The 14,477-nt window shown below is 38.5% G+C and overlaps 1 protein-coding gene across 1 annotated transcript in view; it reads right to left on the reverse strand.

The window, feature by feature from the left end:
• The window catches only part of Als2cr11 (amyotrophic lateral sclerosis 2 (juvenile) chromosome region, candidate 11), a gene marked incomplete in the record, with an annotated part of 162,005 nt that overhangs the window by 105,317 nt on the left and 42,211 nt on the right, over positions 1-14,477 (reverse strand). Inside the window, 3 exon segments of the mRNA XM_013504749.1 lie at positions 3,387-3,465; positions 4,018-4,123; positions 12,976-13,062. Of these exon segments, the coding sequence (XP_013360203.1) occupies positions 3,387-3,465; positions 4,018-4,123; positions 12,976-13,062 (272 nt within the window).

The following is a 14,477-nucleotide window of genomic DNA, read 5'->3' on the forward strand; positions in this document are numbered from 1 at the left end:
TAGAGCCAAATACACAAGATCCACTGCTCAGACAAGTCTGTAGCTTCTTTTTTTTTTTTTTTTTTTTTGTACCAGGAATTGAACTCATGACCTCATGCTTGCCAGGCAGGCACTTATGCCGCTGAGCTAAATCCCCAGCGAGTTGTTTCATCCTGTTCATGTTTGGGGAAACATTTGAGAAAAAATGCTTTCAATTTGCTAAATGTTTGTTGGAATCCACTAGTAAAGCCCCCTGGTCCTGGGCTTCTCATTATGGGCAGGTTTTTCTTCACTGACTCAGTCGCCTTCATATTCACAGGTATGTTCAGACTTTCTCTTTCTTCAATGTTCAGTCTTCACAGGTTGGATATTTCTAGGAATTTATCCATTTATTATACCTTATCCAATTTGTTGGCATATAATTGTTCCTTATAGTCTCGTTCTTTTTTATTACTTGGTATCATTTGCAATGTCTTCTCTTTCACTTATGATTTTGCATCTTCTCTCCTAAGTTTAGCTGATAGTTTGCTAATTTTGTTTACCTTTAAAAAACAAACTCAGTTTAAAAAAAAAAAAATTCCCTATTTTGTTTGTTCCTGGTCTAATTTTTATTGCTCTCCTGACAACTTTGAACTTCTTGTTCTTTTTCTAGTTCTATGAGGTGTGAAGATAGGCTGTTTACACCTTTATTCTTTTTTGATAAAGGTTTTTACTGCTATAAACGTCCTCTTGCTGGTTTTTATGCATTCCATACATTTTGGGGTATTGTCTAATTTCCCTTTATTGCTTGACTCACTGGCTGTTTAAAAAGTGCATGTTAAATTTCCACAAACTTATGAATTATAGTTTTCTTTTGCTATTAATTTTATTTCTACTCCTTTGTAGCTGGAAAAGACAGGCAGTTGATTTCAATGTATTTTCCCCTTTCTCCTAGTCTCACCAGCATTTGTTATTTTTGTCTTTATGACAATGGTCACTCTAATGGGATGAGATATTTCTTGTAGTTATGATTTGCATTTCCCTGATGATTATCCACGTTCAGTATTTTCTATACGCTTGCTGGCCATCTGTATATCTCCTTTTAAGAAATGTCTATTTATGAGCAAAGCATGGTGGCACACACCTGTAAGTCCAGCACTCCAGGAGGATGAAATAGAAGGGTTGCAAATTTTAGAGTACAGCCTACAAGACTTGGTGAGACCTTGTCTCAAAAAAATGTTTTTTGTTTTTTGACTTAACAATCTGGCTTGGAGAATGTTCCATGTACCCTTGAGAAAAATGGGTATTCTGTTCCTGTTAGGTAGACTCTTCTACATGTGTCCATTTGGGCTACAGCTATGTTTATATGGTCTACATAGTTCAACTTTGCTGTTTCTTTGTTAATTTTTGTACTGTTCTATTTCATTATTGAAAGCAGATTGCCAAAGTCTCTATTATAATATTATTATCCATTTCTCTCCTTAGTTCTTTTTATACATATTTAGGTGCTCCACTGCACACACATTTAGGTGCTCTGATGTGCATGTACTTAGATGGGCAGGTGAAAGTGCACATATACTTGCAATTATTATATCTTCTTGACGGACTGACTCCTTTATCACTTCATAATGATCTGATTTGTCTCTTCATATTTTTAAAAGTCTGGTTCTCATCTGTTGTAAATATACCCATTCCCGATCTCTTTTGGTTACCATTTTCTGTCTTTGTTCATTCATTAATTTTTAGCCTGCATGTGTCCATAAATCTTTAGTCTCTTGCACAAAATATACACTGGGATCTTGTTTTTTTATATTCATTAAGCTATTCTATGTCTGATTAGTGAAGAGAGTTTAATGCATTCACATGTAAAGCATGATAAGACCTTACTACTACCATTTGTTTTCTTTTTCTGGCTTTTATTCATACATGTCTGCAGTATATAATGACTACATTCAGTATGGGGGATTGGTACATGTACATAACACATTTCAATTTCCTTTTCTCCCGCTTCTCCCTGATTATATGGAGCTATGTAAGGGGGAGGGTGAATGGCAAGAAGCTGTTTTGAATATTGTTACTTCTGGCTAAAATGTGGCTGGTGTTATATTGGCCCAAGACGCAAGAGCCTCTCAAAACGTTTCGGAAATTCTCAGAAGGGAATTGTTTTGTGCACTGTTACTGGTGTGTCTACAGAGGACAAGAAGGATACAGGGCTTCTCATTTTGCCATCTTAATTACGTCCCCTAACTCAGCTCATTTTTCCAAGCTGTCATATCTCATATGTAAAATGAGTAATATTACCTTATTTTATAGACATGATACAATTATATATAAGATGTAAATGGCAATCTTGTTAAATAGTTGAGATCTCAGGTCAAACTGACCAGCTCAGATTTAACTCCTATGAATTAGTGACTTGTGGCCTCTGATTGGTTGATTATTTAATGTTTGATCTTGAGCTTCTTATCCATACATAGTAATAGTTCTTTCAATTGACTGTTGTGAGGACTGACATATAATCCAGGTAAAGCACCTGGAACACGTGATCAACAAATATTAGTTGGAACACAGGAGACTATAGGAGCCAAAAGGAAGTAGTCACTAGACGATCCAGTGGTCTCAAGCTGTTTGGATCGGTGGGGAGGCGGGAGGCAACTATGAGTTACTGAGAGAGAGCACTGAAGAGGTGATATTGAAAAGGAAGTCAGTGGTCACCTTAGACCTAAAACTTGAGAGTTTCAGGTGAAAAGTAGACTAACGACGCAATAGCTCTGCTAGGCTAGTCAATGCCCTAAGGTTCAGTCATGAATGTACTTAAAAGCCTGATGCAACAAGGGAAGTAGAAATAAAGAGGAAACATTACTAAGTTGTGGTAAAAGTCTTACAACTAATCATTATTCCATACCTGAAAAATTGAAGATTTTAAAGATAGATATATTATAACGCATTTTAAAGTACAGTAGTGCACCCTATCTTGCATTTGAAAGTACTCTCTTGAAGACGGGTATTTTAAAGGTCTGCATGTATTTTTCCTTAATTAAATCTCTTACTGATAATTAGGATAATTTCTTGAATTTAATGTTAATTTCTTCCTTTCCCCAACTACACTTTCTATTTTACTCTCTCCTCCTCCTCCTCCTCTCTCTCCTCCACACAGAAGAGCTCACAATGTTCTGCAGCTCACAATGTTGAACAAAAAATAAAGGAGCAAACAAGCATTAAACCTTTTCTGAAAAATCCTTAATAAAGCCTAAACTTTTTCCTTGGAACTATTACAAAATAAATGCTACATACCAAATCCATGATGAAAACATATATTTACTTCCTAACAAAAATGAAATTCACCTGCAGCAAATTACTAATTTTTGTGCTGTAACCCCTTGATTCCTATTGTCTTAATGATAAACATGAAAACATTAATTTCTTACACAACGTTATAGTCTCTTCAGGTTTCTTTTCATCTTGGTTATTATTTAGGCTTTCTGGTATCTTGTTTATATCAGTTTCCTAGAATAAAAAAAAAAAAGAAAATATATTGGGGAAAACATTTAAAGAGTAATAAACTTTCCTCTGCCTTAAAATCTTCTTTTTAATATAATATGCTTTTTCCTCTAAATTCACAGAAGACAAGGGAGCCGAGTTTGTAAGAAAAGCAATCCAAAGGGCACAATTTTAAAGAAAAATTGATATTCCAGACAGCAGGTATCCAAGAATGGATTGAGGGAGTGCTGCTTATAAGGGGTGAAGTTAGGTTTTTTTTGTTTTTTTTTTTTTTGCAGCAGGTAAACAAAATGCTCTAAAATTGATTTTGATGATGGATACACAACTGATATAGTAAAGACCACAGAATTGAATGCTTTAAGTAAAATCCATTAACTAAACCTTACAAATTATCAATGAATAATGACAACTATCAAAATAGGAAAATGTATAAACCATGAGTAACATTTTACATATCAAGAAAAAATAAGCAATATCTGATCACTGCTTTTAATGATTATAGTATCTTTCTTAAAAGTATTAAAAGCTATATGTGGGAGAATGTCTTATGTCAATTACCTTGGAATTTTTAGGTTCTAATTCTGGGTTAAGTAGGCTTTCTAAATAATCAGCTTTTTCTTTCCATGTATTCAAATTTTTATACTCCTTTTTCATTTTTTCCAACCTAAAGAAAGCAATCAGTTGTAGATGAAAAATCAAGTGACAGAAGAACATATATGGTATGATTCATAGAACACAGTGTGATCTACTTATTAAAAGTTCTAAAAGGGATATAGTTAAAGGAAAGGTAGTGATTAGAACAAAAATAATGATACTTGTTCCCAGGGCTTACTTAGAGAGAGGGGTGTAGTCTCATAAGGACACACAAAGTGGACATTCCCAATCACCAGAGCTCCTGGAACAATTACAGCACCACTTCCCACCCCGCCTACCTGACAGAGAACCCGGATTCCGTTTCACAACAAAGTATTAGCCGTTGCTATGGCAGCCACTGCTATGTTGCCACTTCTACTCAGTTATTCTCACTCCCTCAATCTTTCCCTCCTCTGTGCCGCACCCAGCTAAGCCCCGCCCACTAACCCTCCATAAAAACCCAGCACAATAAACTTCACTCAGACTCTCCTTTGGAATTTCTCTAGCAGGTCTCACCTGCAACCCCTAAATTCAGGTTGGCTGTTTGTCTAACATATTCAATAGATAGTGTTCTTAGTATTTTTAATTGTATGTCGTGGCTGTTATAACAGAGTATCATTGGTGATTTGGCGGCTTTAACAACAGACATCTATTTCTCACAGTTTCTTCCCATCTCGTGGATGGGAAGTCCAACGTCAAGGTCTCAGCAAATGCAGCCAGGTGAAGGCACTCGACCTGGTTTCAGATGACACATCTTCTTGTGTCCCCACATAAGAGAGGGATGGGTCTCATGTCCCCTCATTTCATAAGGGCATTAGTACCATTCACAGGTACTATTCACATCCCTACCAGCTACCCTCAAATCTAATCTAGCACTGCTTGTCTCCCAAAGGTCCCGCCTCCAAAAACCATTAAAGTGGAGGGCAAACAGCGAGGTTTGAAGGTAAGAGGAAGATCTAGGGACGGAGGGAGAGTGGAGGGGAAAGAGAAGTAAAAAGGACTAAGATGTGATATGTACGTATAATACCAACTCCCCAGGATGAATGTATTCATCGTGTATCACAAACACGTACTACTAAAACATAACTTTTAAAAAGTAGAGGGGCCAGGGATATAGCTCAGAGGCACAGGGTCTTTCTTGGCAAATACAAGGTCCTGAGTTCAATTTCCAATATCAAAAAAAGAAGTGGAGAGCAAAAACAATCACTCCATTACTATATACCTAGGTAGCTATTGCTTAGCGCGTCATGTGTGAAAACCTGGGTTCCATTCTAACACTTAAAAAAAGGTTTAAAAAGGAATTTAGCTTCTAACCCAAGAAACTTCAAAAGTCTTGTGTAACCTAGTGAATAATTCATAAGAATTAAAGGGACAGGAGAATGTTTCCCAATTAATTTCATGAGGATACCACGGCCTTGACAATAAAACCTGATAAGGACATTACCAAAAAAAAAAAAAATCAAAATTATCACCTAATCTCTTTTGTGAAACCCATGCAAACACTGAAAAAATGCATTTTTAATACAAAAAAAGTCAGTAATGTAAAATCAAGGTAATATATTAGGAAAAAGCTGGCTCATCTCAGGGATACAAAGATATTTGGACACTAAAGCAAAATATAATTTGTTAAAAGAAAAAAACATGACAAAAATCCAACATCCGTTCATGATTTTAAGAAAACCTCTTTAAAAACTAGGAGCAGAATGAAATAATATCATTAACCAAATATAACATATCCATATACACAAAAAAGACACGTAATAATGTCCTTAATTGTTAAATAGTAGGAGCATTGCTTTTAAAGATCATGAACAAAGCAAAGAGTTCTACTAGGGCCATTATTACCAATATTGGAGATTCTAGCTAACATACTAAGAAAACAAAAGAGAATAAGGTTTGGGAATGAAATGAACTTGCTATTTACAGAGGGAAAATTGTCTAAATAAATCATCCCTAAATATATACAAATTGCTGAGAACTTCTTTTAACTATGAAAATTTAGCAAAAGTATTAAGAGGGAAATTCTGAAAAGACAGTGCCAGTGAGAGCAGCCTAGATTTTTCACCTTCTCAAATCCCTTCATAACGTCATACGGAGTGTCTGGTACCCACCTCAAAAGCCAAGAACAACATTTACAACAAACCATGCAGCAAAGTATCCTGGGTCTCACACACAAGAACCTCACGGCAGCAGGGTATATGCGGGGAGAAGCAGTGGTTTAGAAGGGCTGAGAACAAGCAAACCCAAAGGTAACCAAAGGCGGCCCTGGAGCGCAGAGGGCCAATTTCAGACTATCAGTTGAAAACGGAAGGGGTTTGCTCACTCCAACAGCAGTCAAGTGCAAAGAATTCACAGTAAGACCCTAAAGAGATGTAGATAATGCTCTCGATTGTTAAATATTAGGATCATGGCTAACCACCGGGAATGCTTAAAACAGACCAAGCTAGACTCTACTTCACAACAGGTTCCCAGGAAGTCATAGAAGTCAGTTATATTTTTAACAACATGAAAACATCAGAGAAATGGAAGAGTCATAAAGCTAGAAAAACTTTCTAAACCAGTCTCTTACAAAAAAATTCACGAAAATAAATTTCACTTGAAATTAAAGAACAAAGAGGCTGAGGCAGGAGGATCGTTGAAAGTTCAAGACCAACCTGGGCTACAAAGTGAGCTCAACGTCAGTCTAAACTGCATAGTGAGACCCAGTCTCAAAAAAAAGAAAAATTAAACAACGAAGAACCATCAAGGTCAAATTCCAAAAAAAAAAATTATTTTGAATAATGTCAAGGGCTGGGGAGATAGCTCAGTAGCACAAGTGCTTGCCTGCCAAGCACAAGGTCCTGAGTACGATTCCCAGTACCAAAACAAAACAAAAATAACAACAAGAATAATATTTCCAGATGTAGAAGCACAGAAGACATACACATGTAAAAGAGAAAAGGGGGAGAGAAAGGATAGACAGAGACAAGGAAAGACCCAAACTGTAGCTTTCACTTCGAAATGGCTATAAAACATTAACAAAATGGTACAAGACATAAAAATATAAATCAGATTTACAAAAATTCAAAAAACAATTATAAATAAAAGAAAAATTGCTAGGTGTGGTGCTCACACCTGTAATCCCAGCACTCAGGAGCTGAGGCAGGAGGATCATCGTGAGTTCGAGACCAGCCTGGGTTACAAAGTGAGCTCAAGGCCAGCCTGAACTGCATAGCGAGACTGGATCTCAAAAAAACCAAAAAAAAAAAAAAAAAAAAGGAAAGAAAGAAAAGAAACATTATTTTAGGGCTAGTGGTCGGATGGGCTTTTGGCATAATTTTAAAAATTAAAAAAATTATTAATATATGTTTGTAGTACATGAAATATACACTCACTTCTGGGAGTAGGTACGTGTACGTAACTCAGCTTCTTTTTTTAGGTTTTTGTTTGTTTGTTTGTTTGTTTCTGGTACCAGGAATCGAACTCAAGATGTTGCGCTTGCCAGGCAGGCGCTGTGCCACTGAGCTAAATCTCCAGCCTCAGCTTTTTTTTTTAAATCCCTTTCCCATGCACCTCCCTTCCTCCATCTCTAAAAAGTCCCTTTGCCCCATTTCAATTCTTGGTACTATTTTTAGCTCATGTTTTAACCTATAGTGTTCACATTCACTGTACTTGGTGCCAATACACTGCACATCTTAAGTCTTCATACTGTGACTCCCCCTCCCCTTGCCCTCAGACCCCCGGAACCAAGAGATCTATCCCCTTGTTTCTTTCACTCCAGCCTTTATTTTGCTCTTTGCTTGCACTCTGCCTCACTCAAATCAGAGATACCAGGCTGCTTCCAGGTTTAGCTATTAGGAATCGTGCTGCTATAAACATCGCGATGCATGTATCACTATAACAGAACATCTTTACCTCTTAAGGGAAGATTCCTAGGAGGGAACTAGCTGAGTCATGCGCAATTTCTAATTTAAGTTCTTCGCATAACCTCCATACTGAGGTCCACGGTGGCTGCAGTAGTTCACATTCCCTCCAACAGTGGAGAAGGGTTCCATTTTCGCTGCAGCCTCGCCAGCATTTGTTATTCTACTTTTGATGACTGGTATTCTTTCTGGTGTAAGATGAAATCTTAGTGCTCTTTTAATGTGGATTTCTCTAATGGTCAGATATTTTGAACATTTTTTCCTGTGTGTTGGCCATATGTACTTCTTAACCTAGACGACTATTTTAAGTGTGCTCAATACATAATAACTCACCAGGCTACAAAGCAGTTTAGTGTGTTTTGCTGAATCTGTATTCTATTTTTATACATTTTTTTCAAATATACACATTTTTAATATGTGAAATATTTACATAATGGAACCATACCATGGTTCAGTGTTTTACATTTTATTTATTTATTCATTTTGGAGTACTAGGGATTGAATCTAGGGCCTTTGGACTGACTTACATTCCCAGCCCTGTTTTTACTTTTTTAAAAGACAAAGTCTTGCTAAATCACTAAGTTGCCCAAAATGGGCTTGGACTTGAGATCCTCCTGCCTCGGCTTCCCAGAGTGCTGGTACTGCAGGTGTGTGCACTGTGCTAGGTCTTATTGTACAGTTTTTGAAAAGGTAAAAGACATTTAGGGAAAAATTATTAACCTCTATTCAAAGAGATTTATAACAATTTAGAGAAATGGAAGTATGAAGGGAAAAGGGAGAGGGAGAGAGGCATTGGAGAAATCACGTTTCCAGGCAGATTCAATATGTTAAAGACGTAAACTCTTCCTAAAAAGGAAGCCCTATAGTGATTGTAAACTAACAGGAACGCTTATGTTCTGCTGGTGGCAATTTGAGTTGGTAAGGACCTTTTTGGAAAATAACATGGATGGGGCCAGGGATATAGCTCAGTGGTGTAAGTGCCTGCCTGGCGAGCACAAAGTCCTGAGTTCAATTTCCGGTACCATAAAAAAAAAAAAAAAAAATAGAGAGATTAGGAAAAATAACATGGGACTGCTTTATAAAGTTGAAAGTCTGCATATCTGAAATTCAGCAAATCCACTTCTAGAGAAAAATCTCACTCACATGCACCATAAAAATGTACAAGAATGTCCAAGGCAGCATTGGTCACAGTAACAAAACACTAGAAATAATCCTAATAGGATGGGCCCAACTCCAAAATGGCTGACAAGATTCCCAGCCTGGTGGATGTTCCCAGCATAATCCCCTTCTCACTGGTGTGAGCTTAAATGGGCCATAAAGGGTTTTATGCCTTTGATTAGGTTACATTGTAAAGGCAATTTTAAAACTTGTAACTAGACAATGGATTCAAGGACAGAGCAAAACAGACCAGCCAGTTGCCAAAATTAAAAAATAACAAACTCGACCAGCCTTGGCATTCCAACACCAGCTGTAGCTTGTAAGAGTGTAACGCAGCCGGATGGTGCATCTTGTTAGCTTGTTTTAAAGACCTATCACCTAAAGACAGACCCAGCTCAATCTTAGACAACTACTGATTGTCCCGGCTCACCTCAGCCTTGACCTCCGTCATACCACAGTAACCCCCAATTAACTTGCTTAGAATTAGTCTGCCTAGTAACATATGACGAACAATATGTAACCAATTGTAAAATATCCTGTTACCTGTCTTTTGCACTTCCTTCTAACAACTTATGTAAGTGACTGTTTAGCCCCAAGAGGGGGCTGGGATTTGAAAACTGCATTTTCCCCCAGCCTGCCAGCATAAATAAACCTGTTTGCCTTCCAAAATTCCTCGGTGCTGCGTGTCCTCTGATATGGTCTGATATAGCCCCAAAATATCACTTGAAAAAAGATGATGGAATTTTGCAGATATAATTAAGATTCGAAATCCGCTGACTTAGGAGTTAACAGTATCCAAATGTTTCGAGGTTTTGGGGTGGGCCAGAGGGAACCTGGGTGTCAGGCCCAGGATCCATGTCAGACAAAAAGCTATGATTGCCCAATGTCTGACCAGGCTGATTACGTGACAAGATGTTTTCAAAGTCACTTACTAACGGTTTGGACCAGATTATCTGTCATGTGCTGTGAAGGGAGGATGCTACTCTGTGCACTGAAGTTTAAAATGGGTGCAGATTTCTCAATACCTTGACCTTAGGGCTGTTGTGAGGTAACAAAACATGAGGGACTGTCTGTGTTACTAAACTTCCGTTGAAAACACTGTCAGTAAGAATGCCACAGGGTGCGTGCACATTTTCGGAAACACCTCCACACATTCCAGCTTGGTCCCTTTATATTCGGTCATCTGTGGGACATGGTATCCTGCTGGCCTGCGTTTCCCAACTGGCTGGAAATAAGTGTCTACGAACACATCCAACTAGCAGCTATAGACGATGTTACTTCAGAGCCAGGCAGAAGCATTTGCATGTGAACATGAACAGGAAGAATCAAATGACTGCTCGAAGAACAAGACGACATGGAAGAGAGTCAGGGCCAACCACTGTGCGGAAGGTATAAAGTTCTGTGAGGCACAGGGCAGATCCGTCTCTATGCTGAATGAGTAAATGCTGTTGCTTGGACACGAGTTCCCCAGCTCTTACAAAGGATCAGACGAACTTTTACCCAAATTCACCTGGACATCTGTATTAAATGGCTCAGCAACAGGACTTACAGTTTTTGAACGAGGTGAGCTTTCCTGAAGACAGCAATCCTAAATCTAGGCTGAGGATCAGGGTTCCTAGAGACGAGGCACTAGGGGCACCATGCCTGGGACTCCTAACCAACTCCTAACGCCACAGCTTAGACAGAAGAGTTGGCTGTAGGCACGAGGGCAGGCCCAGGAGAAAACTGCATGAGCAGAAGTGTAGCCAGAGCCATCTTGGGCTGCTGATGTCTGATGGTATATTGAAAGGAACAGTTCATGTTTAAAATTTCTTATATTTTGACCAATTTTGCATGCTTATATCTGGTAATCTGAGCAACTGATCTGAAGACAATAATACGCAATGGAACAACCACTGGTGAATTCCTACCATCTTGTCTAGTAAACTATCTAATATTTTACTTAATAATTTTTTAATTCTCTTTAATGGTTTGAACAATTTTCCATTCTTACATCTGGTAGTCTGAGCAACATGGTTGAAGATAGCAGTATGTAATATAACAACCACTGTTAATTCCTATCATTTTGTTTTGAAACCCTGTATCACTTTTAATGTTCTTGCTTTGTTTTGTTTATGTCTGTGATGTTGGTATGCCCCTACTGTTCTTTTTTTTTTTTAACTACTGTCTTTAAAACAAAAATTTAAAAAGAAGATGCAGCCAAGAGCCTCAGGTTAGCTTGACGGATTTTCAAATACAATGTCTGGCATCTAATAAAAACAACTATGCACACAAGAATGTAAGATATGATTAAAAATCCAGTGAAAAACCAATAGTGTGAACAGAATTATAAAAGAGCCAAATGATGTGGTTATCAAATTCAGACTTTAAAATAGCAATGATTCCTATGAATGGAATCTTTGTGTCCCCAAAAATTCACATGTTGATGCCCTAATCTCTTCTTAATGATATTTGTAGGTAGGACTTTTGGGAGGTAATTGGGTCATGAAGGTAGATCCTTTATTAATAGGATGAGTGCTCACTGTCTTGGTTACTTTTCTCTCGTTGCTGAGACAAAATACCTGATGCCCAAAGTTAAGGAAGGAAAAGTTTATTTAGCTCACAGTTTGTGGAGGTTTCAGTCCATACTTGGCTGGCTCCAAGGCAGAGTGGCACATGGCAGAGGGCAGCTATTCATGGCGGCAGAAAACGGCAACAGCAACAAGAGCAAAAAGGAGGAGCAATGACAAGCAGCCTCTTTCCCTCCCTTACATTGTATGCAAATGCCACAGGGAGGGTGTAGCACTCACACCCATATCCTAGCGCTGGACCGTGGATCAACCATAAACTCTAGAAGCTGCCCCATGACTGCATGAGGATTTGGGGACATGCAGACACAGACCGAACACTCATATGGAAAGAGACACAAGATCTCTCTCCTCTCTGTCTGTCTCTGTCTCTCTCCCTTTCTCTCTCTCTGTCTCTCTCTCTCTATCCTATGAAGATACAGCAAGAAGGTCACTATTTGCAGATCAGGAAGAGGGCCTCAGCATGAACCAAATCCGTCAGCATCTTGAGTTTGGACTTAGCTTCCAGAACTGTGAGAAATAAATTTATAAATTTATATAGTTTAGTTTGTGGTATTTTGTTTTACTTGTTTGACAGGCTGAGCTGCCTCAGTGGTTAATATGTTCAAGAAACAGAGAATAAAGCTGGGGATTTGGGGCAGAGAAGTAAAAAGCTATACAAATAAATAGAAATTCCATGAGAGAGAACATAATTTGTTTAACAGTTGATTAGAAACTAGGACAAATAAAGTAAAATATTAGGTCTCTAGACTGAGGCACAGAAAATACTGACAAGGATGTGAAAGGCAGGAAAATCGTAAGAGAATATGAAATGCACTGGGGTGAAGAGAACAAGTATTATGCTTTTCCCTTATAAACAGGGCTTCGCTGGGTGTGGTGGCGCACGCCTGTAATCCCAGCACTCGGGAGGCTGAGGCAGGAGAATAGTTGCGAGTTCAAGGCCAACCTGGGCTATAAAGGGAGCTCAAGGCCAGCCTGAACTGCATAGGGAGACCTTGTCTCAAAAAGACAATAAATTAATTAATTAATTAATTAAATTAATTAATTAATTTAAAATGGGGCTTTACCTCTTTTCTTGCTGTAACACTAATCTTTTCAGACAAAACACCTGAATTTGATGAGAAGTAATTTATGAACCCTTGAAATAGCACCATAGTGAATGTTGCTGGACCAAAAGCAAGCCTGTGACTCAAAGGACGAGATTAACCTGTGATAGAGATAACACATAAATAAATGAAAACTTCTGTGCTACTTACCTTTCCCGGGGTTTTTCAAGTTGCTGGGTGGGGGGCTGCCCTTCAGCTGAATTCCCAACAGTGTCAGGCTGTGGTGTAACACCATTTCTGCAAAATCATAGTGAGTGTTGATATTATTATACACAAGTGCTCTTTTAAAATCTGGTAGGTAGCCATCACCTTAAATCCTTCTTTCTCATTTTAGCTCACCTATCCACCTTAGGTCCTCAGAAGCCAGAACTGAGAAAGATTATGGAGTGAGAATCCTGAGAGAAGTTCATGATTATTCTAGCTACTAAGATCATGGGCAGCAGGGAGGGAAAAGGAGAGGACCCAAAGGAAAGAGAATAAAAAGTATCTGAACCCAGCTGGGAGTGGTGGCATATGCCTGAAATCCCAGCACTTGGGAGGCTGAGGCAGGAGGATCGCTGCAAGTTTGAGGCTAACCTGGGCTACACAGTGAGTTTAAAACCACCCTGAATTGTAGAGCAGGACCTTGACTCAAAAAAACAAACAGGCAAGCAACAACAAAAATGTATGTGAACCCAGACCTCTCACAATCTTTATAGCCGATGTCTGTTTCCCAGGTCCCTCAATTTTTTAAATGTATTAGTTCTATGGAGTACACTGTGTACCAGGAACTGTGTTCACACGCCTATGTGTATCATCTCATTCGGTTTCCACAGCAAATCTATGAGATGAGAATTATGAGCTCCTACTTCACACATTAGAAAAATACAATTAAAAGGATTGAACAACCTCACCCAAGAATTTCTAGGTGAGAAGTGGCAAAACTAACATTTACATATAAAGCTCATGTTCCTGAACACGAGTCTGTACTGTGCACAGTGGTAAGCACCTTAAACTGGTCTAAAATACAACTTGCCTAAAATACAACTTGCATTTTCCCCTTCTCTAAATATGTTTTTTCACCAGTACTTCCTGGTTCAGGAAATAACAGCAGCAAATACATGTGAACAATCTCTCTTTCTCTAGTCTGTTCCATTTCCAACTAGTCACTTTCTAATTGCATTTTCAAATGTCCCAAATATTTCACAGTTTTGCTTCTCTGTTCTGTTGTATAAGTCAGAGTTGTCAGGTGTGTGCATACCCAAGGAAATAGGTTTACTGTAAAGAACTGGCTCGTGTAGTTATGGAAATTGACAAGTCCCAAGATCCACAGGGTGAGCTGGCAAGGCAAAGACTCAGGAAGGCCAATGGCGGAATCCAATTCAAATGCTTTAGAACCAGGACAGCCAATAGCATAGCTGCAGTCCAATGATAGGCAGGCTCAAGACCAGGAAGAGCTAGCTGATGCTTGAGTAAAAGGCCAAAGGAAAGAAAGAAAAAAACAAATAAGCTGATGCTGCAGGTCAAAGGTAGTCAGCCAGGAAGAATTCTTTCTTACGAAAGCTTTAGTCTTTTTGTTGTATTCAACTGCTTTAACAAGGCCCATCTCCGTTAGGGAGGGCAATCTGCTTTACTCAGAGAATTGATTTAAATGTTAATCTCATCCAAAAATT

The sequence above is a fragment of the Chinchilla lanigera genome, unplaced genomic scaffold (assembly GCF_000276665.1).
Source record: "Chinchilla lanigera isolate Chin_1 unplaced genomic scaffold, ChiLan1.0 scaffold00092, whole genome shotgun sequence".
In the NCBI taxonomy this organism is placed as follows: domain Eukaryota; kingdom Metazoa; phylum Chordata; class Mammalia; order Rodentia; family Chinchillidae; genus Chinchilla; species Chinchilla lanigera.